The sequence below is a fragment of the Acanthochromis polyacanthus genome, chromosome 12 (assembly GCF_021347895.1).
Source record: "Acanthochromis polyacanthus isolate Apoly-LR-REF ecotype Palm Island chromosome 12, KAUST_Apoly_ChrSc, whole genome shotgun sequence".
Classification (NCBI taxonomy): domain Eukaryota; kingdom Metazoa; phylum Chordata; class Actinopteri; family Pomacentridae; genus Acanthochromis; species Acanthochromis polyacanthus.
This window is the reverse complement of record NC_067124.1, coordinates 29,221,665-29,247,975: the sequence shown is the minus strand read 5'-3', so window position 1 is coordinate 29,247,975 and position 26,311 is coordinate 29,221,665. Positions and strand designations below refer to the sequence as shown.

The 26,311-nt window shown below is 39.5% G+C and overlaps 1 protein-coding gene across 1 annotated transcript in view; it reads right to left on the bottom strand.

The window, feature by feature from the left end:
- Positions 1–6,547: 6,547 nt before the first annotated feature.
- Positions 6,548–26,311, bottom strand: part of thbs3a (thrombospondin 3a) — a 37,502-nt gene continuing 17,738 nt past the window's right edge. The window contains 31 exon segments of the mRNA XM_051956792.1: positions 6,548–7,959; positions 8,658–8,797; positions 12,383–12,555; positions 13,355–13,551; positions 13,642–13,690; positions 13,942–14,100; positions 14,102–14,121; positions 14,668–14,849; positions 16,384–16,436; positions 16,932–17,015; positions 17,017–17,051; positions 17,703–17,849; positions 17,852–17,861; positions 17,962–18,069; positions 18,386–18,496; positions 19,377–19,529; positions 20,688–20,759; positions 22,438–22,484; positions 22,487–22,507; positions 22,510–22,573; positions 23,853–23,890; positions 23,893–23,956; positions 23,958–23,981; positions 23,983–24,028; positions 24,102–24,138; positions 24,141–24,150; positions 24,379–24,410; positions 24,413–24,460; positions 24,553–24,572; positions 24,680–24,729; positions 24,732–24,788. Coding sequence (XP_051812752.1) covers positions 7,898–7,959; positions 8,658–8,797; positions 12,383–12,555; positions 13,355–13,551; positions 13,642–13,690; positions 13,942–14,100; positions 14,102–14,121; positions 14,668–14,849; positions 16,384–16,436; positions 16,932–17,015; positions 17,017–17,051; positions 17,703–17,849; positions 17,852–17,861; positions 17,962–18,069; positions 18,386–18,496; positions 19,377–19,529; positions 20,688–20,759; positions 22,438–22,484; positions 22,487–22,507; positions 22,510–22,573; positions 23,853–23,890; positions 23,893–23,956; positions 23,958–23,981; positions 23,983–24,028; positions 24,102–24,138; positions 24,141–24,150; positions 24,379–24,410; positions 24,413–24,460; positions 24,553–24,572; positions 24,680–24,729; positions 24,732–24,788 — 2,313 coding nt within the window. The 3' untranslated portion in view covers positions 6,548–7,897.

Genomic DNA, 26,311 nt, shown 5'->3' with positions numbered 1-26,311 from the left:
ATTCAGATCATGTGATTCAAATATATTTATAACTATATTCTACATTTATTATAATGGACTGAATCATGTGAACACTGGAAAAAGATATATATATAAGGTTGTGTAAAATTACAGGTAATTTCATGTAAACATGTTACATTATTTGAAATAGAGCTCACATTGTTTTAAAAATTTTCAAGCATCATTGAATTTACAGTTAATGACTATTTTGATCATCTCTGCCACAGATTTAAACAAAAATTACATGATTTTAAAAGATTTCCTTTAAATAAAGAGTCAGTACTTTAACGTTGATTATACATGCTTTAGGTGGTAAAAACACATCCAAAGAAACATTTTACATTTAAATTTCAAGATTACAAAAATGAATGGTGTTACTGTCGTTGAGAATCCTCCCATGTCACCTATTTCTATTACAACTGAATGCATAATAATTCTAAAAATAAAAAAGTATATAAAGTCACATAACATTTCACATAATTTTACATGAATTTCACATCTTTCAAAAAATAGTTAAATTCACAGGTAATGGTTATTTTTAGATTTTTCGACATTACAATAAAATTCTGTACTTTTTTAATAGTTTTTTTAGCTATTGAGAAAAATATCTGTAATTTCAAATCGAAGACACAACTGCACAAGTTGCATATTAGTTGCAAGTATCTTCCAAAAAACCCCACATATTTTTTATTTCAACTAAGTATATGACGTCTACACGTTGAAAAAAGAAAGAGATACATATAGTGCTGTATAAAATCTCTTGTAAATTTGTGTTAGTTTTACACAAAAGTTCACATTTATGGCAAACTAAAAGTTTTTCTTATGTCTTTGCTAAGTGTTTATCGACATTTGAACATTTGATGATCTGTATTGTGAGAGTTCCTTGAATTCAATAGAATGTATTTTTTGAAGAGAAATATGGTAGAAATAACCCACACAACTCTGAAACAAAGTGAACAAGATAAAGGGCAGAGATTCTGAAATTCTGTTCGTTTCCACGAGACAAAGTAAAGTTGTAATATAAGTGTAAAGATGTGAAATCGGGAGCAGGGATGAGAAGTTCACAGCATGCAACAGAGTTTATGTAATATTAATATACAGAATAAAGAGAACTGAGTACAGTCTTGAACAGTATCACTTAAATGGGAAATGATTCTAGACTGAGTCACCTCACAGTAATCAGATTACTTCTGAGTAGAGCATTTCCACTGATGTGAAACTAAAAACTAACAGTTTATATTTACTTGAATAAAATTACAGCCCCTACAGTAAGAACTGTCCACCTTCATTACTCTAAAGGATGCGTTCTCATTCTTTAGAGACTATTGTTTTAGCTGCTCTCTGTTGGAGGGGTTGTGCTGCTCCGGCTTTCTCTTTAAAATACTCCTAAGGTTCTTTTAGCTTCAGGTCAAGCCACTTACTATTGTCCACTTGCTGCAACATTTCTCTTCTTCAAGTTTCTGCAGACTGTCATCTTGTCACCCAGTATTTTGTATTATCAACAGACAGATGCTTTATTCATCCTGAGGGAAATTCAAGTGTTCAACAGCTTACACACAAATAACAAAAAGACAGGACAGGTAGGTTAGTAACATTAATGTTAAAGGGTAGTATATAACTTGAATTTCCCTCAAGATTAATAAAGTCTATCTATCTATTCTGAAAAACTTGCTGTACAACACTATGAAAAACACTTCTAATTTTAAAATCTGTAGAAATGCTAAATGTAATTAAAATTCAATATACAATATTTACACATTTCAAGGCGCAGTGATTTAAAGTGACTTAAAGTGAATTCAAACGTAGCAGGAAAGCTGTTGTATCAAACTACCTCAGGTGCATAGACATTTTACAATCAAACATTAAAGCAATCTCTATAAGGTGATACTATTTTAAATTATTTGATATTTAGATGACATTGCACATGCATGCACTCACTTCAGCTGTATACTGTATATGCCTGTGTGTAATGCCACATACCATCACATATATACTTATATATTAAGTATGTTTAATCTATTATATTTGCTTCAGGTTATTTCATAAAGCATTTTGTTTTATATTATTGCTTCAAAAACAGAGGCTGTAGATTTACCACATGCGGTATGTATTTGTCTCTTACCTTCAGTTGGTTCAGTATCAGAGTCCGTCCATGTTGCCAAGCTGTCAGAGGAAAATAACCCAAAGACTCCAAAACCTGCAGGACGCTCAGAGTCTCTGTCTGTAGTTCCAAGACTCGGTTCAGGTCTGTCCAGGACTCTGGTGGTCCTACCTCTGGTTCTGGTCTGAGCCTTGTGCTGCTTACACAGCCGACCGGGAGCTTCGGCAGCTTCTAAATAAATCACGAACAACCACCTGCTGCACGACAACTGTCCACACACACACACACACACACACACACACACACACACACACACACACACACACACACACACACACACACACACACAGCATCAGTTTATTTTTATTTCAGACCTCCAGGAAGTCAAACTCTATTTGTAAACGGCTGTTGCTTCGTTCAACCAAAACAGAACCTTAACCTGATTTCATTTCTACAAACACACAAACAAGTTAATGTTCTGTAAATATTTCTTGGATGTTTTATAGATCAAATTACACTCAAGGGTGAAATAAAAGTATGTCAGCCATTTGCACTTTATTTCAGTTTTTCCATTTCTAGCTGCTTTATTCTTGAACTGTCATGTTAATTTTCATTGCACTACATTCATGTGACTGCTGCACTCACACATTACTCTTCACTTTATCACAGGAACAGTTTATATATATAAAAAATACAGGTGGAACTCTGTATAAAATTGTTTAAAAGTATTAAAATATGAAACAGTAGAAAAGTTTCACTGTGAAAATATGTTTTTTTTCTCCCCATACTTTCAAACTGTAAAACAGGTCAATTTGACCCGCAAGATGACACAAGGGCTAGAAAGGGCATTTGCAGTACCCGAGTATGGACAGCAGGGGGCGGCACTGACTCTCACATCCATCCATCCATTCTCTATACACCGCTTTATCCTCATGAGGGTCGCGGGGGGGCTGGAGCCTATCTCAGCTGACTTTCACAGCTGCAGTGAAAACCACCTGCTGCTGTCTGAAGTGATTTCAGGTCGCTTCGAACGGCAGGTGGGAGAACAAATCAGTTTCTCTGCAGAGTTTGTGTGTTTCAGCTCCGTGTCGTCTGTTCGTTGCTGGCTTAAAACAAGTTCTGTGAGTTTGAATGATGATTTAATTGTGTGCAGCAGGTTAAGTGGATGGCCCTTTAAGCCTGAAGCGGGGCCCCTCCACGCCTCACTGAGCAGCTCAGAGCCTTTGTTAGGGTGGAGGGGTGGAGAGAAGGGGAGTCCAGACCAAAGCACCACTGACAGACCGAGACCCTCCACAGAGCAGCCGGACAGACGGACGGAGGCAGCGCTGAGGTGAGTTCTCCTCCACTTTTTACATTTGTTCCAATCTGAACATGAAACATCTGATGCAGAGTTTCGTGATAAAATCTGTCAGGAATGCTAATTACCTCACAAGTTGTGCTGATTATTCTCCGTCATGTGAAACTCAGACGTTCAATCGTGCTGCTTAAAGACTCTAAACTAATTCATCAGGTGAATTTGTGGGAACAGCAAAGCTGGACAGATTGAAGTTTTAAGGAGGAAAATAAACAACAAACTCCTCCTGAACGTGGGTTGAGGCTTTCAGCATTCTCAAAGGCTTTTCATCTCTAATAATCTATGTGAATGGATGGAATCAGATTTTATAAGCTACACTCTAGTGCTTCATTTGATTGTATCACACACTTTTCAGTAGTGTAGTTGTTGTTCTGTGGTTTTCTTTTGTCTGCCTGCTCAGACACAACACATGCACATCAGCTGCTTGTTAACTCGGCTTTTAACTGTGCACCGTGTCTGCAATAAAGAATAAAAAAAGCTTCAACTGATGTAAGTAAAGTGCATGTTGATTTCACTATTTACTCCCTTCAGTCAGCAGATCAGTGCTAAAGGACATGCTTTAAATCAGTCACAGAGCTAATATGATTATTTTTCCGAAATACTGATACATAATTAAAAGATTAAACATTTTTCAGCAGTGAGTTGTTCCACTGCTATGCGTGACAAGAAACAAGCTGTTAAATATCCAAAATCCTAAATTAATTATTAATAAAATAAAAAGAATACTTTTAAAGACATTTTATGTCCTTAAATTAGGGACCTGCAGATACCCAGTTAACATACATGATAGATAAACTCTTAATATAATGAAGATGTTCCAACTATAAATACTGATTTCAGATTCTTACCACACTTTTCCAGTGGCAGGACAACAAGCTCAGACATCCAGCCAGAGACATAAAGAACGAGAGTGGGGAAGGAAACCTGCAGAAGACTCAAACAAACTGAATGACAATAATTCTCATTTATATCTTCGGTTTGAAAATCAATGCATGAACACAGTCAGAGTGAAGAACTACAAATATGTCAACAAATGCAGCAGCTATACCCATAATTATCCAACATTAAGACAAATATAATCCTTCCAGCTCATTTTCCAGGAGCTGTTTATGTCTGGTTTAACTTGAAAACAAACTGGTTTCAAATAAGAACCAAAGAAGCTAAGTTAGGCTGTTTATCTGATATATAGATACCGGGCTTTGCAAAAGTTCTGTTACACGGTTTCATGATCTTTAGAGACGTTTACATGTCGGAGTGAAAAATTCCATTAAACAAACTGAAAGTTCTACCTTATAGGCAGGTGTCATTAATACAAATTTGTTCTCCGCTGAAGTTGTATCAAGATAGAATGGTGAAGATCTTTCAGGTCTTCACCATTCTTGAGCCTCTCCGCGACTCTGTGGACGGTCATCCGGCTGATGTTCAGCTGTTTGGCTCTGTTAGACTTCTTGTGGCCAGCACGAAGGAGAGCAGATATCTCAACTCTTTGGACTTCCATCTTGATACAACTTCACCGGAGAACAAATTTGTATGAATGACACCTGCCTATAAGGTAGAACTTTCAGTTTGTTTAATGGAATTTTTCACTCCGACATGTAAGCGTCTCTAAAGATCATGAAACCGAGTGTAACAGAACTTTTGCAAAGCCCGGTAGAGAGATATAGTTTGTACTCCTACAGTCAACAAGGACAAACAAACTTCTGATATGTGCACACATGTATTACAGTATGAGGGATTATTGGTGCTACGGTTGCTGTGATGTTTCACTGTAACATAGAAAATGAATCGTGAGACTTTGTGCTTTCAAAAGATGTAAAAGAAGTCAAAGCCTTTAAAAATAAAGGAACAGATTTTCAAAAAAAAAACAAATTTGTAGCTGGTGTCAACGCATTAAATCCCAGCACCTTCAACAGGATGTTGAAAGTTAGATTAAGATTATGTTTGATTTAACAAAAGGTTTTAGGTTAAGTTTAAATCAAGATTTGGTCTAGTTTAATGTTTTATTAAACGTAGGTTTTGGTCAAGTTAAAATCAAGGTTAAGTCTAAGGTTAGGTTTAGGCTGATGTTAAATCAAGATTAGGTAAGTCTCCACGAAGTTAATGTAGGTCATTATAATGCGTTTTAAAATGATGAAGCTTGTCCGTCCATTTCAGGTTGTGCAGCGTGTTTCCTCCCGGGGTCGGGCAGGTCCGGGATGCGGTGCACTGTTGTCATGTCCCTCCTCCAATATTGCACTCGTCCCGGCCTCCCCGGCCCAGGGGTCACGACCCCCCACCTCAGGACCATCAGGAGAGGATCCCAGCCAGAGATGACAGAGTCGAGGTAGAACAAAGATCATGAACTAATTGATGGTTTTAGCTAATGACATTCAACAATAAAACAACCAAAACACTTCATTTCACTCATAATATTCTGTCTGCTGCAGAATCACTCTAATAGTTATTTTTAACTAAGATTGTGGTTTGTCTACAAGTCAGTCGTCTAATTTTAGATGAGATTTTTTGTGTACTTTTACACACAGAAATGAATATTCTCCTGTGCAAATGGTGCAAACAGAAAATACGTCTCAATAAATGATTAATAAATTAAATTTGTCCAGATTCAAGTCTCTCACCAACTTTTGGATGGATTGTGACGACATTCATGTTCCCCTGCCGATTAATTGCAATAACTTTAGCAATTCTCTCAGTTTTCCTCCAGAGTCTCCATCCAATCAACATTTTAATGTGTCCAACGTTTTGGTTTTGGACCATCAGCCTCAGCTGGACTCTGTCTTTACTGCTAGTTAGCTAATGTTAGCATCCTGACGCGCTAACAGCATACCTGCTGAACATCATTTAGAACAAAAGGAACTACGATGAAGTAGAATGACTTAACATATTAACTGATTAACTTATCTGTATTTCAGTAGCTAAGAGTCATCGTGGAAGAGCTGGGGAGATGAAAGGTCAAGCATGTGACGAGCTATAACATTCAAATGTTGGAGTAACTGTGTACAAGGTAGCCAATTTAGATTTATACTGCTTCTGTAAATTTCCACTTAGTCTGAGTCAGTCCTTGTGCCGTAAAAATAATGAAACACAAACCAGGATTGTAAGAAAAGTCTTGGTCGGGTAGTTTATTTCAACAAAGTTATGTACATTTTGAAAATACACAAAAACAGGCATTCCCCTTTTCATTCAAATCAAAGCGTCTCTTCTGTGTAACGTTAGCTTATCAAGTCTCAGCAGGGTCGTCTGGGTCGGTAAACGCCTGAAATTATCCTTGCTGTTGGTTTGCAGATCAGTTAAAAAGAGAGTTTATGCTTTTTCCTTAAATCCTTAACAGCTGCACAGTATTCAGGACTGTTTTCATGTTTTAACGGCACCGATAAACTCAGATCAGTGAGGAGCCAAAGCAGGAGTTTGTTTGAAGAAACACGACTGAAAGACGAGCACACCGACGTTCTATCAAAAGGAAACACTTTCCGCAACAGTCTCCAGGATTATTTTTTCTGAAGACTGGACTGTCTGATAAAAGTCAAGGACTGACAATCATCACAAAAAGCTCAATATTTTATTGTGGAGACATGAGAAAATGAGATCCTTCTTTTTTGTTGAGGAACCGGAATTTAAGAAATCAGCAGCTATGTTTCAGAAAATATGAATTTATTTCCATTAACTTCTTTAGATCAGATAAACCAGACTGTGCCTTATTGCCAAGAGGTGGCGCTACAGGCTACGTTAGCCGGAGTAAACGTAGAAGAAGCCAACTGCTAAAAAAGTTTGAATTTTGGAATCCTTCCTTTCTCTTCTGAGTTTAGCTTCACCAGCTGTGTTGCTTTTAGCTTGTATTATATTTCTGAAACTCTTCATATTTGTTTCGGAGCTCCTTTCCATGTTTATGACCGTTATCTGTTCCCAGCTCCATTCCTCTTATGTGAAAATGCTTAAAGCCAAGTCCAGAGACCCCAGTTGACTTACTTAATTAATAACCAGCTTCGTGTGACTGCAGCTGTTTGGTTTAATGAAGTCAGAAAACGAAAACCAGACCTGGATTTGTTACCTTGCTTCCTCATGTTGTTTTGTGAAACATAACTTCATGAACTTGACAAAAACTCTGTTTTAAACCTTTATGTTTAGCTATTGGTTAAAAATATCAAACAGATTTTGAATGAAGATTCTTCTGATCCAACCTCACTCTATGTAAAGACAAACAACAAACATTTAAAAGCTACACAAACCGACACTGATTCAGGCGCTCCTGAAGTGTTTCCCCAGACTGTCCACTCTGACGCTTGGTTTCTGTCTTTCAACGATTTCCCTTTCATTCATGCAACACACAAACACAAACACACACATGCTCACACAGCTCGCATTCAGACTACAGTTAAAGTGTTTGGGGGATGTGTTTGTCCATGTATTTGTGTTGTGAGTGTGTGTGAAGAGTCTATCTGCAGCTCTCAGACCTCAATGTGCATCATAACTTGTTTACGATGAGACTTGAAGTCTTCAGGCACGGTGTCTGAAATTAGAAAAAAAAAAAGCAAAGTTATTTAGTTGGTTATTAAGGATAAATTCTGAATTCATGCATTTATGATTTCTGCAGATACAAGAGCAATTCAGTGTAGGGCTGTGTAATTTTTGAAAAAAACCCAAAACAAAACATTTTTGTTGTTTTTAAGAATTTTCAACAGATAACTTGAACAACTTTATCTGAAAAGAGTTGATTCTAGAATAACGGGTGATTTTGTAGGGGAGTGAATCTGGATTGGAAATTGAAAAATGATAATCACGATAATTTATCACAATTATTCACTGACTTTTTTTTTACATTTTAAAAAACTCTACTTCCACATTGTGCTACATTCCCTCTTACTGAATGAAAGAAGCCTCTGTTACAGATCATTTACTCTGTTCTGAAATATTGCATCAGTCATGGTAAAGTGTCCCTGGAGCAGATAGAGTAAAGGGCTTTGCTTAAGGGCCAAACAGTGGGAGCCTGGAAGCACTGGGGCATCAACTACTGACGTGGTCATGGCTGAAAACACCTCAATTACCACTGTTGTGAACTAGAACGGGCGATTAATGGGGATATTTCAATTGTGATTGCGGAAAGCAGCTGCACCTTTCTTGTAGTTACCAGAGATTGTGGAGTTAAACCCATGTAAAGGAGGAACATGATATTATACTCCCTAAAAATGATGTGATTGGAGGTCATACCGTTACATCTGTAGCGCAGGTTGGACCAGATGATATTTTCCTGGGAGAAGCAGAACACACCGAGCCGGCCTCCTCTCATGGAGGTGTCGACCACAACGCCTGAATCCGCCACCATGTCCATCCCCTCAAACAGCTTTACCCTGCAGTCACAAAAGCACAGAGACGCGCCGGTTCAGAAACCTCACAAAGAATAAAGCCAAGAGGGGATACATAAATAAAAACTTCATGAAGAAGATTCAGGGACTGAAATAAAGTGTTTCTAGACTTTGGGTTTCTCACCTAGAATCTATATGAACAAACAGTACCAGTCATAAGTTTGGACACAACGTCTCATTTAGTAGGTTTTATTTAAATATTTTTTACATTGTAGATTAATACTGAAGACATCAAAACTATACAAGAATACATATGGAATTATATTGTAAACAAAAAAGTGTGAATCTTCAGTATTAATCTACAAAATAATACAATTGAATAAAAACCAATGAATGAGAAAGTGTGTCCAAACTTTTGACTAGTAGTGTATTTATACATTTTCTGCTTGGAAAAAGTTAGCTATACAACATCAGTTATCATGGTGTGTTAGCCAAACACATTTAAGCTGTGGCTTTAGCCTCAACATACCTTGCTAGTCCATTGATCCTGTTGCGTAGTACAAGAAACTAAACAGTTCCAAAGGTAAACATCAGTACACTCATAGTGAGAAACCAAACACCCCTTGACATAAACACCCCTTGATACTGCAGGTTAGCAATCAGTTTGAAAAAAAGGTAAAAGCACGGACTGGGCAGCTTTGAAATCAAATGACCCCTGATACAGTGGGTTGAAAATCAAATGCCCCTACGTTAACGAGAATCTCAGCAAGTGTGTCGCAAAGCACGTCAAAACAATACAGTAGTACGATTCTGATGTTGATGACGGTCAATCAGCTATTGATCCAATTACAAGTATATCAAAGCAGAAGGCAGCAGACAAAGGACATGCATGTCAGAAAATGTAGTTGTTGCTGTAGTACCTGGTTGTTCCACCAGGTGGAGACTCTTAGTGTTTATTACTGTAGTGACCAGAAGATACTCTACGGGCAGTTAGCGTTCACAAGCTGAGAGCATTGTGGGAATTCAGATAGCAATGGGTCAATACGACATAGACTTCTGTGGCTGTCAAAGGCTTCTGGTCAGAGCTTCCATATACAAATAGAATTCCTGGGCTGAGTTTAGTCTGCTTTTAAACTTGGTTTAAGACAGGTCTGGGCTTGGTTTGAGACTAGTGTAGGACTGCTTTTAGACTGGTTTGAGAGTAGCTTCTGAGATAAATTTGGACTGGTTCTTGACTTGGTAATAAACTGTTTTTTGACTTGTTTGACTATTTAAATGATTAAAAAAATATTAACCAGTAAGACAGAAGAAGAAGGACAGGCATGTCAGAGAACTGTGTTGTAGATTAGAAGTGGCAGCAAGTGGAATCTCGTACTGCTAAACACTGTAGCGACCAGAAGAAATGGTCACTACGGGCAGTTTATGTTGGTCAGCTGGGAGCATTGTGAGGGTTTAGCTAGTAAAGGGCACCATGACAAAGTCTTCTGTAGCTGGGTTTCCATTACAGTTTTTCGCAAAATAAAAGCGATATTTCTAAAATTTCAACAAAGTATATTTGGGCTTTGAACGCGTTTCCATTGAAGGTTGTTCTGGGCAGAAGCATCGTAACTCTTGTAAAATATCATCCCGCGAGATTTCGATGTCGAACCCTTTCTCCCTCATTTCCGCTTATATCTCCTTATAACACTCTGCATTCCTCTGCTGTTTGCTGTCTAGTATGGCAGTGATGTTTTTCTCAAGAATAATGGCAAGAAAACTCTCGGTCTCCTCTTCTGTCCACACGTACCGCGCCATGTTTACTCCAAGAAAACTGGTCATGTGACCAGGTACGTCACGTCCGGTGACGTATAATTGCGGAAAAAGTGTTTCCACTGCGCTTTTGCGATATTTTTCAATATCGAAACATCTGAATATCTGAAAAACCACCTCATGAGAGCGTAAAAACTTTTTAGCGATATTTTAGTCCTTTTTCGAAATTCAGGTGTTTCCATTACCAGTTTTTTATTTCACTATTTACATTTTGCGCATATCTAAGGGTAATGGAAACGCAGCTTGTGACAGTTAATGGATACCGTCCAGAACTCACATTATTAAACCAGACCTAAGTTATAAGGACAGTGTACCTGTAGCAGAATGGCTAAATAATTAAGCTGTAATGGGGTCTTATGTCATGTGTCTGTTGTTAAAAATAGTTATATGGAAGGATGTCCAGTGCACTTAATTTTTGCAACTGATTATTGATTGGTAATGTTGCCAATCTGTTGGGAAAACATTTTTATGACGTTTGGATCTCTGGTTTACAGCAATTATTATCTCAGTCAAATAACTTCTTATATTCACATGATGTTTGTGGGTGGAAACAGGCCTTGTTGTTCCTGTATTTTGCTGGTTGTCTTGAATCTAAGTTACAGTGTGTGCTTCGTTTGGGCTTTTGATGAGATAAAATGAGACTGATCACATCTTTATAATGTAATGAATGCAAAGCAGAACAGTTAGGATATAAAGAGGTAATTTCTGAACACTTTATTCCCAATGAAACATCCAAACTACAAATCTGTGCTTGAAAGAGCTGAACTGTGACTTTGAAATAATATAGCGGCTGAGAGAGTTGAGAGAATGGTGGGGGGGGGGCTCTCTCTCTTCAACTTCCTGAATAGACTTTCTACAAACCTCCTCCACCTCCTCCTCCTCCTCCAGCAGTCTGTCCTCCTTTATTCCTTTTCTTTTCTTTTTCTCCTCCTGACTGACTGAAGAATGTGAGTTCAGATTTTTTTTTTAATCCGCTGCTGTATCAAAAACACGAATGTTTCCAGAAACAAGCACAGAAACAGCAGAGTTAGAAATCTCTGAAACAAGAACGGATGTTTTAAAACATCCTGTCAGCACCACACTGCAAAATTAATAACTAATAACAAAATTAAAGTTTTTATTTTATTATTATGTAAAGAGACCGAGAGGCTGCAGTGAGAACAAATGATGAACATTGAGCTGAGTCAGATTCAGTCACACATGAAGCTCCATCAGCTCTGACTGGATGCAGCAGGTATTTAATGTGATAAAGTTTTCCAGTGCGTCTCTCTGTCTCTCCGTCTGATCTGCATATCAACGGTTGCTGAGGCGGATTCTTGCCAGGGCTTTGGTCGCCATGGACACGAGTACAATAGAGTACCGGGGGCCCCGGAGCCACAAAGAAGTTTCAGAGGGGAAAGAATGCAGTAAAACGAAAAGAAAGAAAGAGACAGAAAACAGACGAGTAGAAGAGCCACAGCTGCAGGCATACAGAGTACTACACTGTACTGCAGTATCTGTACTGTACAACAATGCAAATTCAGTACTAAACTGTGCTGCAGCATCTGTACAACACAGTTCTGTAATATTTGTACTCAGTGGCGGCTGGTGGTAAAATTTGTTGGGTGGGTTAACAAATGCATAATACAGATTAAATAGTTAACATCACCTATGACTCTCTCTCTCTCTCTCTCTTTCTCTCTCTCTCTCTCTCTCTCACGCACGCACGCACGCACGCACACGCGCACGCACACACACACACACACACACAGAGTAGTTTTAGTCGAGGCCACTACAGGTGTAGTTTTAGTCCCTGCAGATGTGGTCTGGTTGGGGTCTTACCTGATGTATCCCACTTGCGGCCGGTGGGTGAGCTGCCAGCGGTACGAGGTTTTGTCCTTCCAGCCGGTGTTCCGAGGATCCTTCCACAGCAGCTTCACCTCTCCAGGTGTGTCTCCGGTGTGCCACAGAGCGTTCCTCAGAAACTCACCTGGTCCAGTCCGAGACTTCACCGCCTGCAAGACCAACACAGGTATTCAGTTTCTACACCATTCCCACTGGGTTCAGTTCAGTTTGAGAGGAGAACCAGGAGAACACAGAGAAGCAGAACTGAGCATGGCGCAGACAACAGCTGAGGAGTCAAACCACCTGAGACGACTGAAAACCTGCAGGTTCTATCTGTTCCCTGACTGTTAGACTGACTCATGATGGTACCAGAAACATTGTCAATCACTGCAGAGCGCTGACCCCAGATCTGAGGACTGACCCAACATCTAGACCAGTAGAAACAGCAGAATAATGAACAGTAAAGGACAGTGGAATAAAGAACAGCAGGACAAAGGACACAGTAAAACACAGTAGAGAACTTGACCTGCAGGGAAGGCTGAGCCATGGTTCTAAACAGTAGAATAAAGAACAGTGGAATAAAAATAGTAGAATAAAAAACTGCAGAGCCCTGCAGAATAAAGACCAGTAGAATAAAAAAAATAGAAAAAGAACAGTAGCACAAAGTTGAATGAAGACCAGTCAAATCCAAACATTGGAAAAAGATCAGCAGAACAGAGTGGAAAAAGAAGAGTGGAATGAATAAACAGTAAAAAAAAAGAAAAGAAAATGAGCAGTAGAATACAGTACCATAGAGAACAGTGGGACAAACACCAGTGGAATGAAGAACAGAGTCAAGGAGAACAAATAAATGTATAATACAGTGACATAAAGAATCACAGAATAAAGAATAGAACCCCTTGAGCTGAAACACAGGCTGGGCCATGGCTCTGAACAGGAGAATAAAGACCAGTAGAACCCAGTAGAGACCTTGAGCTGCAGTGCAGGCTGGGCCATGGCTCTGAAGGGGATGGACTGCCAGTACGTCTGCTCCGTCTGCTTCCACATCACCACATAGAAGCTGGATGAGTCCTGGTAAGCGAAGATGAAGCCGGCGTAGTCGTCGTCTGTCACCGTGTTGACGTGGAACGTTCCCTCGAAGTCGACGCCGTTAAACGCTGTGTAACCTGCAGATGCAAGGAGGAGGAGACGGTTTGTTGTAGCACCAGAACCAGAGGAAGGCTGTGATTTAATACAGGTTAAAGTAAAACACGTACCCACGGCTAAACCAGGATCACTGTTCATCGTCTGGACGATCTCCATCCCCTGCAGAGCAAAGAGAGCCTCAGTTAGTCTTGATCACACCTGTATTCACTGAAGGAGTTGGCATGTATAATTATGTGCAGTACCAGTCAATCTGACAGTTTTCTTTTGTCTAAAAATTGATTTCAGGACAGCCATTAAAACACTGAGTTTACTGTGATATGAGGCAAACAACAGCATCAGATCCTCTCATCTGAAAACCTGTCAATCTGAAGTGAACAGGTACAGAAACAGTCTTCGAGACCAGAGCTGACCTGATTGAGGACCACCCAGTTGGGGTCGATCTGGGCGTCGCCCTCCGGATCCAGGATGACCGTCTGATAGGCTCTGAAGTCGGTCAGCGTGACCTCAGCGCTCTCTGGACACACGTCGATCAGATCCATCACAGCGTCGTTATCGAAGTCGTTCTCGCAAAACATCGCCAACGCCGTTCGCTGAGGACAGACAGGCAATCAGACAGAAGGACGGACAGATGGGAGTCCAGCACTGTTCGGTGTTTACAGGAATGATCTGGCAGCAGAGGTTCAAAGATCTGTGGCTGCATGAAATTCTGCGGTTCAAAGCAGAACTGCTGTACAGTGGAACTCCACAACAACCATTTTTAATTCAGGTGCACCCAAAATTTCTCTCCATAAACAATACATTTTTTAGCATTAGCTTTATTGTCAGCTCCGGTACACATGAACATACCTGCCACGCATGCAGACAAGCAGTACACACGAGAAGTTACCAGTGTTCCCTGAACTCCTCACATGCAAACTATTATTAGACGCTGCAATTTACTGATCTTACAATAGACATCATCATAGACAGTCATAGCCATCAACCAAAATGAAATATATTTCATTTTGGTTGATGGCTATGACTGGTATTTATATTGTAAGTGACAATTTTGTGGTATTTTCTAAGATTCACAAGCGTCATGGTACTTGTGCCCAAACTTATGGCCATGGCTGTACGTGTTTTTTTACGATCCTTACCATCAGAGTCTTTCTGGTTGGGGTTGACGATGAGCCGGCAGTTGTCGTAGTCATCCAGGACGCCGTCGTTGTCATCGTCGTGGTCGCAGTCGTCTCCGAGACCGTCGTTGTCGGAGTCGAGCTGGGAGCTGTTGGGGATGTCAGGACAGTTGTCTCTGCTGTCCTGGTGACCGTCTCCATCCCTGCAGAGATGAAACACTTAGTGTCTGTTTCACTACACTTCGACTTTTACTGTTTTCATCCTGCTTTACTGCAGAGTCATGATTTAAAACTGTTAGATATTTATACTTTTGTCTTTGTTTTTATCAAGAGACATTCAAGTACCGTGATATATTGCAGTGAACAACATGGAAAAGGCTTGAGTTTAACTGCTGTAGAGTGGAAACAATTAACCAGCTAATAAAATAGTTGTCAAATTGTCTTCTTTTTTATGTAAAAATTTTTGATCGAGGCTTATAAAATATGAACATTTTCCTGTTTCTCTTCTCCTCTGCGACAGTAAATTGAACATCCTTGAGAAGGGAAACACGATCAATATTTTATGCAATTGTTGGACATTTTATTGACTAAACAACTCATTGATCAATCCAGAAAATAATGGAATGAGAAGATAATTGTTAATTGCAGCCCTCATGAAAATACAGCTAATAGCTAGGTGATGGATAAACATATTTGCTTTAACATCTAAGCTATTCTAACTATGGCTTGAATTTGTGTACATTTTTTTTTAAATACAAGAGTTTTGTTAGAAACAAGTTTATGTCATTGTGAATTAACAACTATTTTGATAACTGTTTCGTGTAATTATTTAAGAAAAACTAAATTATCTGATTGCAGCTTCCTAATAGCAAATATTTGCCAATTTCTTTCCTCTGCTGTGACAACAAACTTAATATTGTTGGATAAAACAAGACATTTGTCATCTTGGGCTTTTGCAAACCCTGACAATTAAAAAAATTAACAGCCTAATTGACAACAGAAATAATCACATCTCGTCTTAATGCACGCAGCATGAACTTAGTAGTTACAGCTTTGATTTAAAAGGATCCAACATATTTGTTTTTACACCTAACACTTAAACTGTTCTCTGACATTTATTTTCTTGACAAAACAAGTACAGCTATTCAGTGAAAAAGGAAAATGACAAATAAAATGAAATAGCAACAACTTAACAGAGGAAAAATTTGGGAACGATTGGTCATTTCATGCTGGTAGCTTAATTACCTCCGCCAAGGAGGTTATGCGATCGGGTCCGTTTATTTATCTGTCTGTGTGCGTGTCTGTGGACAGGATTTCTCGGAAGCTACTTGTCGGATCTTCGTGAAATCTTCACCAGAGGTGGATCTTGGCCCAGGGAAGACTCCATTCAAATTTTGTGTTGATCCGGTTAAGGATCTGGATTCTGGATCCGGATTTAGATTTTCAAACTTCGTATCATCTTCCCTTGGCGGAGGTCAGAAATCTCGGATTGCTCTTGTTAATTTATTTCATTGAGGTAAAATTTAATGTAGCTTAAAACATTTAATTTCAGCAAGTAACATATTTACATAGCTGATATCCCAGTGAACTGTAGGTATGAAGAAACTGACGCCACTCAAGCCTGTTGTCAGGTGTCTTTTTGCAAGTACATGGTGTGCATGTTTCAGGTGGTTATTCTTGTTCAACACAACAGACAAACTAGAGAACCAGAAGAAGGTGTGTGTGCGTCCAACATACGTGTCCTGGTTGGTGTCACAAACATCTCCCACCAGGTCGTTGTCAACGTCTGTCTGAAAAAAAGAGAGAGGTTCATGGAAACACACTGTGACCTTTTTTGTTAATGCCGTAAGATTCTTGATCCAGGAGGTGATTAATTAAATGCAGACATCTCACACTGACAACATGACATAAAGCATCATCTTGATACGTCCTGTATTTAAGATCATTTGAGACCTAACATGAAATTGTAGGTCCATTAAGAGATGAACTCATAGCATTCATGTAAAATTATCTTAAAGACACAAATTCCCTGAAAATGGTCCAATAGACAAATCACAGTGGTCCAAAGATGATTAACAGCTCACATAATAAAGATAAAATAACCCTGGTACATAAATTCACAATATTTAGCCTTGCTTTTAATTGTATATTTGTGTTTAGGTCCCTAAAGAGTAGGCAAAAAACTGAGCAATCCACATGTAGTAGACGTTTGCAGGGTGAAACACATCTGTTGTGAAAGAACACGGGTTGATTTTAAGGTTCACATGCTGACTGACTGGTCGTACCTGCATTGGGTTGCTGAGTTCAGGACAGCTGTCGCAGGCATCTCCAACTCCGTCTCGGTCTCTGTCCGTCTGCATTGGGTTTGGGTACCTTCGGACAGTTATCAAGAACGTTGGGAATACCTGAACACACACACATGCAAACATTATTCACTCACCAGGTCTGTTTTTTGGAGTCTAACGGCTGCTCAGTTTGCTCCTTTCTGGATAAACAGATTTGGTGGTGATGCTGACCCAAACAAACATGATCCTGATGGTTCATCTGCTCTTAAACAGCGGTGGGCTACAAATATAAAGTTTGTCCAGAGGGGGGCGTAGGAGGAAAGTTCTAAAGGTTACCGTCATAGCAGACACATTTCGTGAAGACCTGTAGCTGTGGAGACTTTCTTTCTTTGGACAAACTGCAACCTTCACTCTCAGAACTTTTATTTCCTTGGATCAAATAACCTTCCTGTGATGTCTAGCTGCTGTACAAAGCCAAAACTCTGGAACTACAAGTTTGGTGTCTGACTTTCTGACATCTTTTATATTGTATTGAAAAAATGTTAAAGTTAAAGCAGCGATTAGTTATTGATTATTTTATTGATAGAACAGTGTTTCATATTATCATATTGGGAAATGAACAACATCAATTGATGTCCAGGACAGTGTTCCTGCAGTTCAAGTTTTTCTTTAGTTCCTGTCTCTGCCCGTAGAGGACAGAATAGATTCTGTCTCCTGGTCCTATCTGCGATATCAGATCATGTATGTGAGGACAGGCTGGTTGTCTCTTACCGTCTCCGTCGATGTCCTGGTCACAGGCATCTCCCTGTCCGTTGCTGTCGGTGTCTTTCTGGTCACTGTTGGGGACGTTGGGACAGTTGTCACAAGCGTCTCCGAATGAATCACTGTCTGAGTTCTGCTGATCTTTGTTAGGTACCAACGGCAGTTGTCCTGAAGGACAGAGGACATGTCATGTGATCACATGATAGTAGCTGTTACATCTGCAATAGCCCTCAGTCTGTTATAGCTGCAGTCACAATCTTTATCGAACCTCCACGTTTTTGATGCCGTCTCCGTCTGCATCCTCATCACACTGATCACCGATCCCGTCGTTGTCGGCGTCCTCCTGACCCGAGTTCGGAGTGAACACACAGTTGTCCTGGAGGACAAAGACACCGTGTCAAACTCCAACACTGATGTCACTAAAGTAGTGGCTCTGACATTGTCAATTCACCTTTAAAAAAACAAACAATGCTCTAACAATCTGCTGCTGTAGGTTGATTTACTTACTTTACTTAAAACCAACGTCAGTTTATGCTAGAGTGATATAAAAACATATGCTAGAGTGATTTTACATTCCATTGTTTAACACTGTGATAATTTATTCCATATTGTGATAAATCTGACAGGGAAATAAGAGAACACATGGCAGAATGTGACAGGACAGGATACATTAGTTATGGATCACATCAGACCTGTTTGCAGTGCTTGTCGTTGTCCATGCAGGGCAGCGAGCGGTCGGGATATCCGTCGATGTCTGTGTCCACTCCACATGTGTTTCCATTACCAGCCCAGCCTACGTTACACTATGAACACACACATTTCACATGCTGTCAATACTGTCTTGTAGTAAATGATGAAAGACGATTCCATTAAATAATCAACATTTTCATCAGAGAGACAGTATCAGGAGGATCTACAAAAATAATATCAGTTTCCTTTATTTTCATGTTATTTGAAAAGAAATAATGGAGAGAAATGTTTTTAAAACTATTTTACAGATTTTCAGAAGAAAAAAGCATATGTTTACACAGTAATGGTTAAAAAAGGTCCAAATTGTAAATAAAACATTAAAATTCAGTTTTTTACAAATAGTAATTTGTATTTCACAATGTGTGACCATAAAATGACCATTTTACTGTATTTATACAGACATTTGCCATTATTTAACATTTGTTACCATTTTGGAGCGTTAGAATATTTCATTCTGTTGTCACATTTGACAACAACACACTTGTGATGATTTCAGGTTTTTGTTATTTATGATTTTGATGCTGGTCCTGTGAGGAGGAGCATAGTCTAACAGTCTCAAAAAATAAATTGAATAAACAAACAAGTAAAATAATTGTAAACACAAAGTTTGCTTGTAGGGGATCTAGGGAAATCTTTGGAATCCCATAACTTTAGTTCTAAATCAGTCAAGTTAGTCCCCATAATTAATAATTCTGTTGTGTCTTAGCCTTAATATGTTTTAGAATCAGTTAAAATTGAGTTTATATTATATTTGTGGGGATTTAATCCAAATATTTAAATTACTGTAAGGATGATCATATTTTTTCTCTTTGAAGCACTTTGACTTGAACGCTGTTGCTTTAAATTTGCTGTATACTTAACGGTGACTTGACACTAATGTGTGCGTTTCTCATAATGTTAAATAAATTTGAATTAAACAGGATCTCTGCTCACCTGACAGGAGACCTCCCCGTTCCTCTCCATGGCACAGTGGGCGTTGGTGTCACAGGGGTTAAACGTCAACGCGTTGCACGACTTTCTGGGGAAGCAACCGGACGTCTGGTTGCCGAGGAAACCAGGTTTACATCCTCCACATTTGTACGAACCCTGAAGACAGACAGAGAGGCCAGGACGTTGTAATGAGGAGAGTCCACGAGAGGGCGGCCATCTCACTGAGGCTCACCACTATGGAAACAGCACAACCATGACTAGAAGATAAGAGAACGCAGGAATGTCTTCTGTGCAGCTGACACAGTTAAAATGACAACTCTCTCACAACTCACGGACAACATTTTTCCAAGTGTACGCAGGTGTTACCAGTACTGGATAAATGTTGACTTTGGAAAGATGTTTCACCATGTGAATGTATCTTTGTCTTGTTGTTTTCTGTATCTTTGTGGTAGTTTTGTGTCTCTTTGCGCTCAATTTTATGACTCTGTGGTTGTTCTGCATCTCGTTGCAATTGTTTAGCATCTTTTTGTGTTTTTTTGCATTTCTTTGTGGTTTTTTGCGTATGTCTGTGCTCATTTTGTTTCTCGGTGGGTTGTTGGTGCGTCTTTTTGTGGTTGTTCTGCGTCTAATTATGGCTGTTCAATGTTTCTTTGTGTCAGTTTTGTGTCCTCTGTTATCATTTTATGTCTGTTTGTGGTTGTTATGTATCTCATTATGGCTGTTTTGTGTTACTTTGCGATCGCTTTGTGTCTCTGTTATCACTCTGTGTCTTATTGGTGGTTGTTCTTGTATCTCTTGTTGTTGTTTTGTGTCTCCTTGGGGTTTGTAAATGCAGCTTAAAAAACGGTAATACAGAAGAGCAAAGGTGTAAAGAAAGTTGTTGGAAGATAAATTCAGCATGGTGAAACAGGCTTTCTGCAGTTGATGTGCGAGTTGAGCAAAAAAGTTTGTAGAGGCTGTAAGAGGTTAAATAGTTAAAAATCCTGTAGTATGCTGAGCCTTTTTTCAGTATTTGTAAAAATGTGGAAATGTGGAAAATGTTGCGTCAATCTCTATTTTTTTGCAAAGTAAATAATCAAAGAAATTCAACTTTTGCTTATGTTTTTGCGATGTTGTGTCACTGCAACTGTGTCATACTGCACAGAAGCACAATGTTTCTCTTTCCTTCCATATCTGTGCTGTTTCCATTGAGGTGCAGCATTTTATAATTGAAAAATGAGCCCACAGTGATGAAAAATTTGACCGTTCCTGACCGTAAACAGTGCAGTGAATGCTCCATCTGTGTGAAACAACCAGTGACAGAAACTCACCAACACTGTTGATGCAGACAGAGTTGGACACACAGGCGTCAGGTAGGTCGACACACTCATCGATATCTGAACACTCCTGAGAAACACATTCGACACGTTACTTCACAGACATGTCACTGCAGGAAAACCACCGTGAGACTGACTCATGATTTTCCTGCTTTTGCAAGTCAAAGCATTCAAACTCTCCCCCAGCTGGGCTAGAAGGTAAACACATCTACAGCTAATTTTTAGATGTATGTGGTGAAGGGGGTTGTTTTTTTTGTGTGTCTATTTTATCTCACTTATTTTTCCAACAAGAAACTATAACCTTAAGAGAAACAATTAGAACAAAGAAAGAGTGGTTATTTTTTTTACGGGACGATTCCAATAATACAACCAAGAGGAGAATGTTTTGTTGTTTTCTTGAACCTTTCACACAATAAAAGCAATAAAATAAACTGCAACTTTTTACTATTATGAGTTTTAATTACAGACAAATGCGCAAACACATGAACACACATCCGACAAAAGACATCCGCTTTTAGCTGCCAATTGTCGTCAGGTTTAAAAGAATAATAAAATAATAAACTCTACTGCTCTTGTTTTCTGAAATTGAGTTCTTTCTGCAATGAATATTATTTTCACTGTCAATTATTCTCTTGCTTGTTTCCAGATTAATTAACTTGCTGCTTAGTTTATAAAATGTGAGAAAATGGCGGAAAATGATATTCAGTTTACTGTCAGAGGAAAGAAAATCAGTAAATATTCACATTAAAGAAGCCGCAATCACAGAATTTAGACTCAAACTGATTGATTATGAAAATTAATTTATTAGTTGACAACTATCAATTATTAGTTGCACCTCTTATGAAAACAGACAACAAAATGGCATAAACTCGCTTTTTATCGGAGCTAATATAAATTTCTTCTTCAATGCAAACAAAATACTAACTTCTATGTTTGCTGTATGTCCACGAGAGGGCGCAACTAATATTATTAGCTAAATTATTACGTTATTTCATCTATATAGTGTCAGAAAATGTTAAAAATGGCTGATCACTGTTTGCCAACAAAAGTTATTCAGTCACTGTCACAGAAGAGGGCAAAAAAAATAAAATATTTACATTTAAGAGGCTACAATCACAGAATGTAGGTTGTTTTTTCCTTAAAAAATTACTTTAACTGATTTACTGATATCAAAAGAGTTGCAGATGAATTAAACAATCAACAACCAATTGATTAATCAACTATTGCTGCAGGTCTAAAGTAATGACATTTTAATTGTTGTTTCTGTGTCTCCTGTAGGACACTTTTGTTCGTGTTTTAGTTCTTATACAACATTACAGATCAACTGTACCCAAAAAGGAGAAAATGTCTATGTTCAACTCTTCCAGTCAATTTGAGAAGCATTTTTAAAACACAGTCGTGTGTTTTTTTTAGGCTAAAAATACAATACACAGAGCAGTATATTATACAATATTGCAGAAATAACATCACAGTGAGACAGATGTTTTTTCCAAGATGTAATAGTGTGGTTTTGGTGCTCTGAGCTGTTTCACCTGCATCCATGATTAGTTGTAATTGTTTCAGCTGCACCAAATACTGAATTTCCAGCGTGAACAGCTCAGACTGTAAAACTGCTCCGACTGAGTGTGAAGTCTGGACACTGAAACATGTTGGCACACACCGGAGAGGTAGGAAACAAGCTCGCCTTTGTCAGCCACCACCTCACACGTAACATTCCTTAACAAGCCGCATTCATTCATGTGTCTGACCTGTCTGTGTGTCTTGGCGTAGTCCAGTCCGGTTCCAGCCAGAGGCGCCCCCACAGGCCTGGAGGACAGGCTGACAGCTGAACCCCCCCACAGTGTTCACACAGGCCTCAGGAGAGTAGCAGGGCTGCAGCTCACACTGACAGAGCAGGATTGTGTTACTGGTAGTTACTGTGTTCTGATGTTGTACACCGATCAGCCACAACGTTAAAAACTGTCTGCAAATACTGAGTCAGTCCCATCGTGACTCCACAGCCCTCTGAAGGTGTCATTTGTGGTCGTTTTGCATCCCTTTGTGATAGTTTTGTGTCTCATTGTGGGTTTTTTGTGCCTCTGTGGTCATTTAGAGTTTCTTTGTGGTTGCTTTGTGTGTCTTTGTGGTCAATTTGCGGTCTTTTTGCATATGTTCCTGTATGTTGCACTGTGCTGTATTTTGTAGGTTTGTTGCATTATGTTGTAATGTGGGTGTATTGTGTAGCGTTTCTATGTGCTGTGGTGTTGTTGTGGTGTTGCTGTATGTTTTAGTGTTGTAGTGTTGCTGCATTTGTCGTGTTGTTGAATGTTGTAGTGTTGCTGTTGCATTATTGTATGTTGCAGTGCTGCTCTAGTGTTTATGCTGTAGTGTTGTATGTTGTAGTGTTGCTGTAGTGTTGTGTATGTTGTAGTGTTGTTGTATGTTGTAATTTTGCTGTAGTGTTGTTGTATGTTGCAGTGCTGCTCTAGTGTTTATGCTGTAGTGTTGTATGTTGTAGTGTTGCTGTATGTTTGTAGTGTTGCTGTATGTTGTAGTTTTGCTGTAGTGTTGCTGTATGTTGTAGTGTTGCCTGTATGTTGTAGTTTTGCTGTAGTGTGCTGTATGTTGTAGTTTTGCTGTAGTGTTGTTGTATGTTGTAGTGTTGTATGTTGTAGCGTTGCTGTAGTGTTGTTGTATGTTGTAGTGTTGTTGTAGTGTTGTTGTATGTTGTAGTGTTGTTGTAGTGTTTTGTAGTGTTGCTGTAGCATTGTTGTAGTGCTGTATGTTGTAGTGTTGCTGTTATGTTGTATGTTTGTAGTTTTGCTGTAGTGTTGTATGTTGTAGTGTTGTTGTAGTGTTGCTGTAGTGTTGTATGTTGTAGTTTTGCTGTAGTGTTGTATGTTGTAGTGTTGTTGTAGTGTTGCTGTAGTATTGTTGTATGTTGCATTGTTTCTCTAGTGTTTTATGTTGTGTTGTTGCTGTAGTGTTGTATGTTGTAGTGTTGCTGTAGTGTTATTGTATGTTGTAGTGTTGCTGTAGTATTGTTGTATGTTGCATTGTTTCTCTAGTGTTTTTATGTTGTGTTGTTGCTGTAGATTGAGGTGTGCTGTATTTTGTAATGTTGTTTCTGTATGTTGTAGTGTTGTTGTGGTATGTCGTAGCATTGTTGGTAGTTGGTTGTCACCTCGTCCACGTCCCTGCAGTGTGTTCCGTTGCCGGTGGTCCAGGTGGGCAGGGTCCACAGGTGTATCCAGGGTAGTGCAGACTCTCCATGCAGGTTACTTTCTTTGTAACAGGGATTTGGAGAGCAGCGGGGAACGAGGCTCGTGGAAACCTGCACACAGACACACAAACAACTGGCTTCAATCAGGTCCTCAGATTTTATCCAACTGGCTTAACGGTGACAAGCAAAAATGCAGCTGCGACTCACCACCAAACCTGACACTCCGGGATGGTGTTCCTGATCAGAGCATCTCCTTCACCTGAGGACCAAGACGCAGCAGTTAATTCCTCAGGAACTTTATGTTTCACCTGTCCTCTGACGCTATGTCCCACCACTACTTTGTACATTAATCCTCACCTGTCTGATCTCACCTGCTTTCTAATGTCCTGTCTCACCTGTTTTGTGATGTCCTTCTCACACTGTTCTCTGATGTCCAATCTCAGCTGCCTCCAACTTTCGTCTTTATCTGTCTGACAGTCTATCTCACCTGTTCTCTGATGTCCTGTCGCAGCTCTCCAGAATCTGATTGAAGATAATGAGTTGACCAATCAGAGCCTTCGTGTGATCGCCTGTCAGGAAATTTTCAGACAAACAACCCAGTCATCAAAACACAAGCTGATAAGGTGAATACTGACAGTTTCAATGAACCAACAAATCTCACCCAGGATGGAGTTTGACGGTCTCCGTTCACTAAAAGAACAAAAACATCATCGGTACAGGGGATGAGCCAAAAAAGCCATCACAGAGCTGCTTAAGGGGGATTGCCTGAACACTGACATCGAGTTGACTCACCTGAGTTGTACGGCTGATGAGTCGCTTGGAACGGACAGTCGGTCAGGAGCTCCAGGCCTTTAGCAACGCTGCCCCTAGAGCCAGTCTGAGGGACTCCACCGCCCCCTGACAGGTAAGGAAGGGAAAGTGTGAGATTGGCCACAACACGGTCTTCACGGGGATTCCGTGAAACTGTCACGTCAGTTTTGTTTCGGTTTCGTGCGCACCAACACGATGTCGTCATGTTTTCGTGCGCTCACACACGACGAAAACCCCGCTGTGGGTAACACATCTGAAAGTGGTTTATAACGGCGGATTCCATGACGATCTAGCTGTCCATCGGCGTTGCCGCCCGCCGCTGCAGCCAGATGTCTGGCAGCCGCAAATGGCGGCCGGCGGCCAGCGGCCGCAAATGCCGATGGACAGCTTAGATCGTCATGAATCCGCCGATTTGCATAGGATAATTTAAAGAATGTCCGGCGGCCGCAGCGGCCAAAACGCCAATGGCAGCTTAGATCGTCATGAATCCGCCGGTATAAACCACTTTCAGATGTGATTACCACAGCGGGTTCGCTCGTGGTGAGCGGCACGAAAACATGACGACATCGTGTTGTGCGCACGAAACCGAAACAAAAACTGACGTGACAGTTTCACGAATCCCCGTGAGACCGGGCTGAGATGCAATAACACCTCCTGTCAAAGCTACATCACTTATCACAGTAAGAAACTGTAAAAATGGTCTGACTGTTTTTCAATTAATCCGTGACATTTGGCTTTATCGGAAAAATACAAAAACAAGCTTAGAATGGTGATATTTCATTCTAATCACTTATTCTACACAAGGATGGAACAATTGAAAATGTAAGTTGCTAAAATAACTATAATATATAGAAGCCAACATGTTTTCCACTGTTGGAAAAACCTGTGAGCACTTCTTTTTTTTTCATGTTTGTAAGACAAATAATCCAAGACATTCAACATTTGTTTCTTCTTTTTATCATATATAGCACTCTAACTGTGCCGCATTGCACAGAGGATATGCTGGGTTTTCTCTACTTTAGTCTACCGTTTCCATAGAGGTGCAGAACTTCATATTGCAGTGAAAAATTAGCCCACAGTGAGAAAAATGAGACAGAAACTGCTTGGAGTTCAGACGGTTTAGGAACCAGGAGATCACTTACAGCTTTACCTTCTCCTAAATAGAACAACATTAGTCTTCCAGATAAAAAAAAGAAAAAACAAAACAACAGCACAGAGTTAAAAGTGTTCCTAATGTAGTAATAATAATTTGGCCTAGCAAAGGTCACTTTCATGTTTGCAATGCTGCAACAAATACTTCAAGAGTGATTCAGCTTAGAAGAAGGGATTTAAATTTCAATGTAAGTGCATCTGTTGGATTCTAAGAGTTTAACAGAACAATACTGGAGGGTGTGAAGGGTATTTCTGCAGGGAAAGTACCTCCATTCCGATGGTAACAACTTATATTGACCATCAAATGGCTGCGATATCTTTTCTTCACCACTCAGACCTCACAAAGCTCATATTCTTGCTAAACATGTCAACATTATTTTTTGACTTTGTCTTGTTTAGTACAGTTTATGACACATAACAAGGAAAATCTTTACAACATATATTTAGCATTTTTCCTG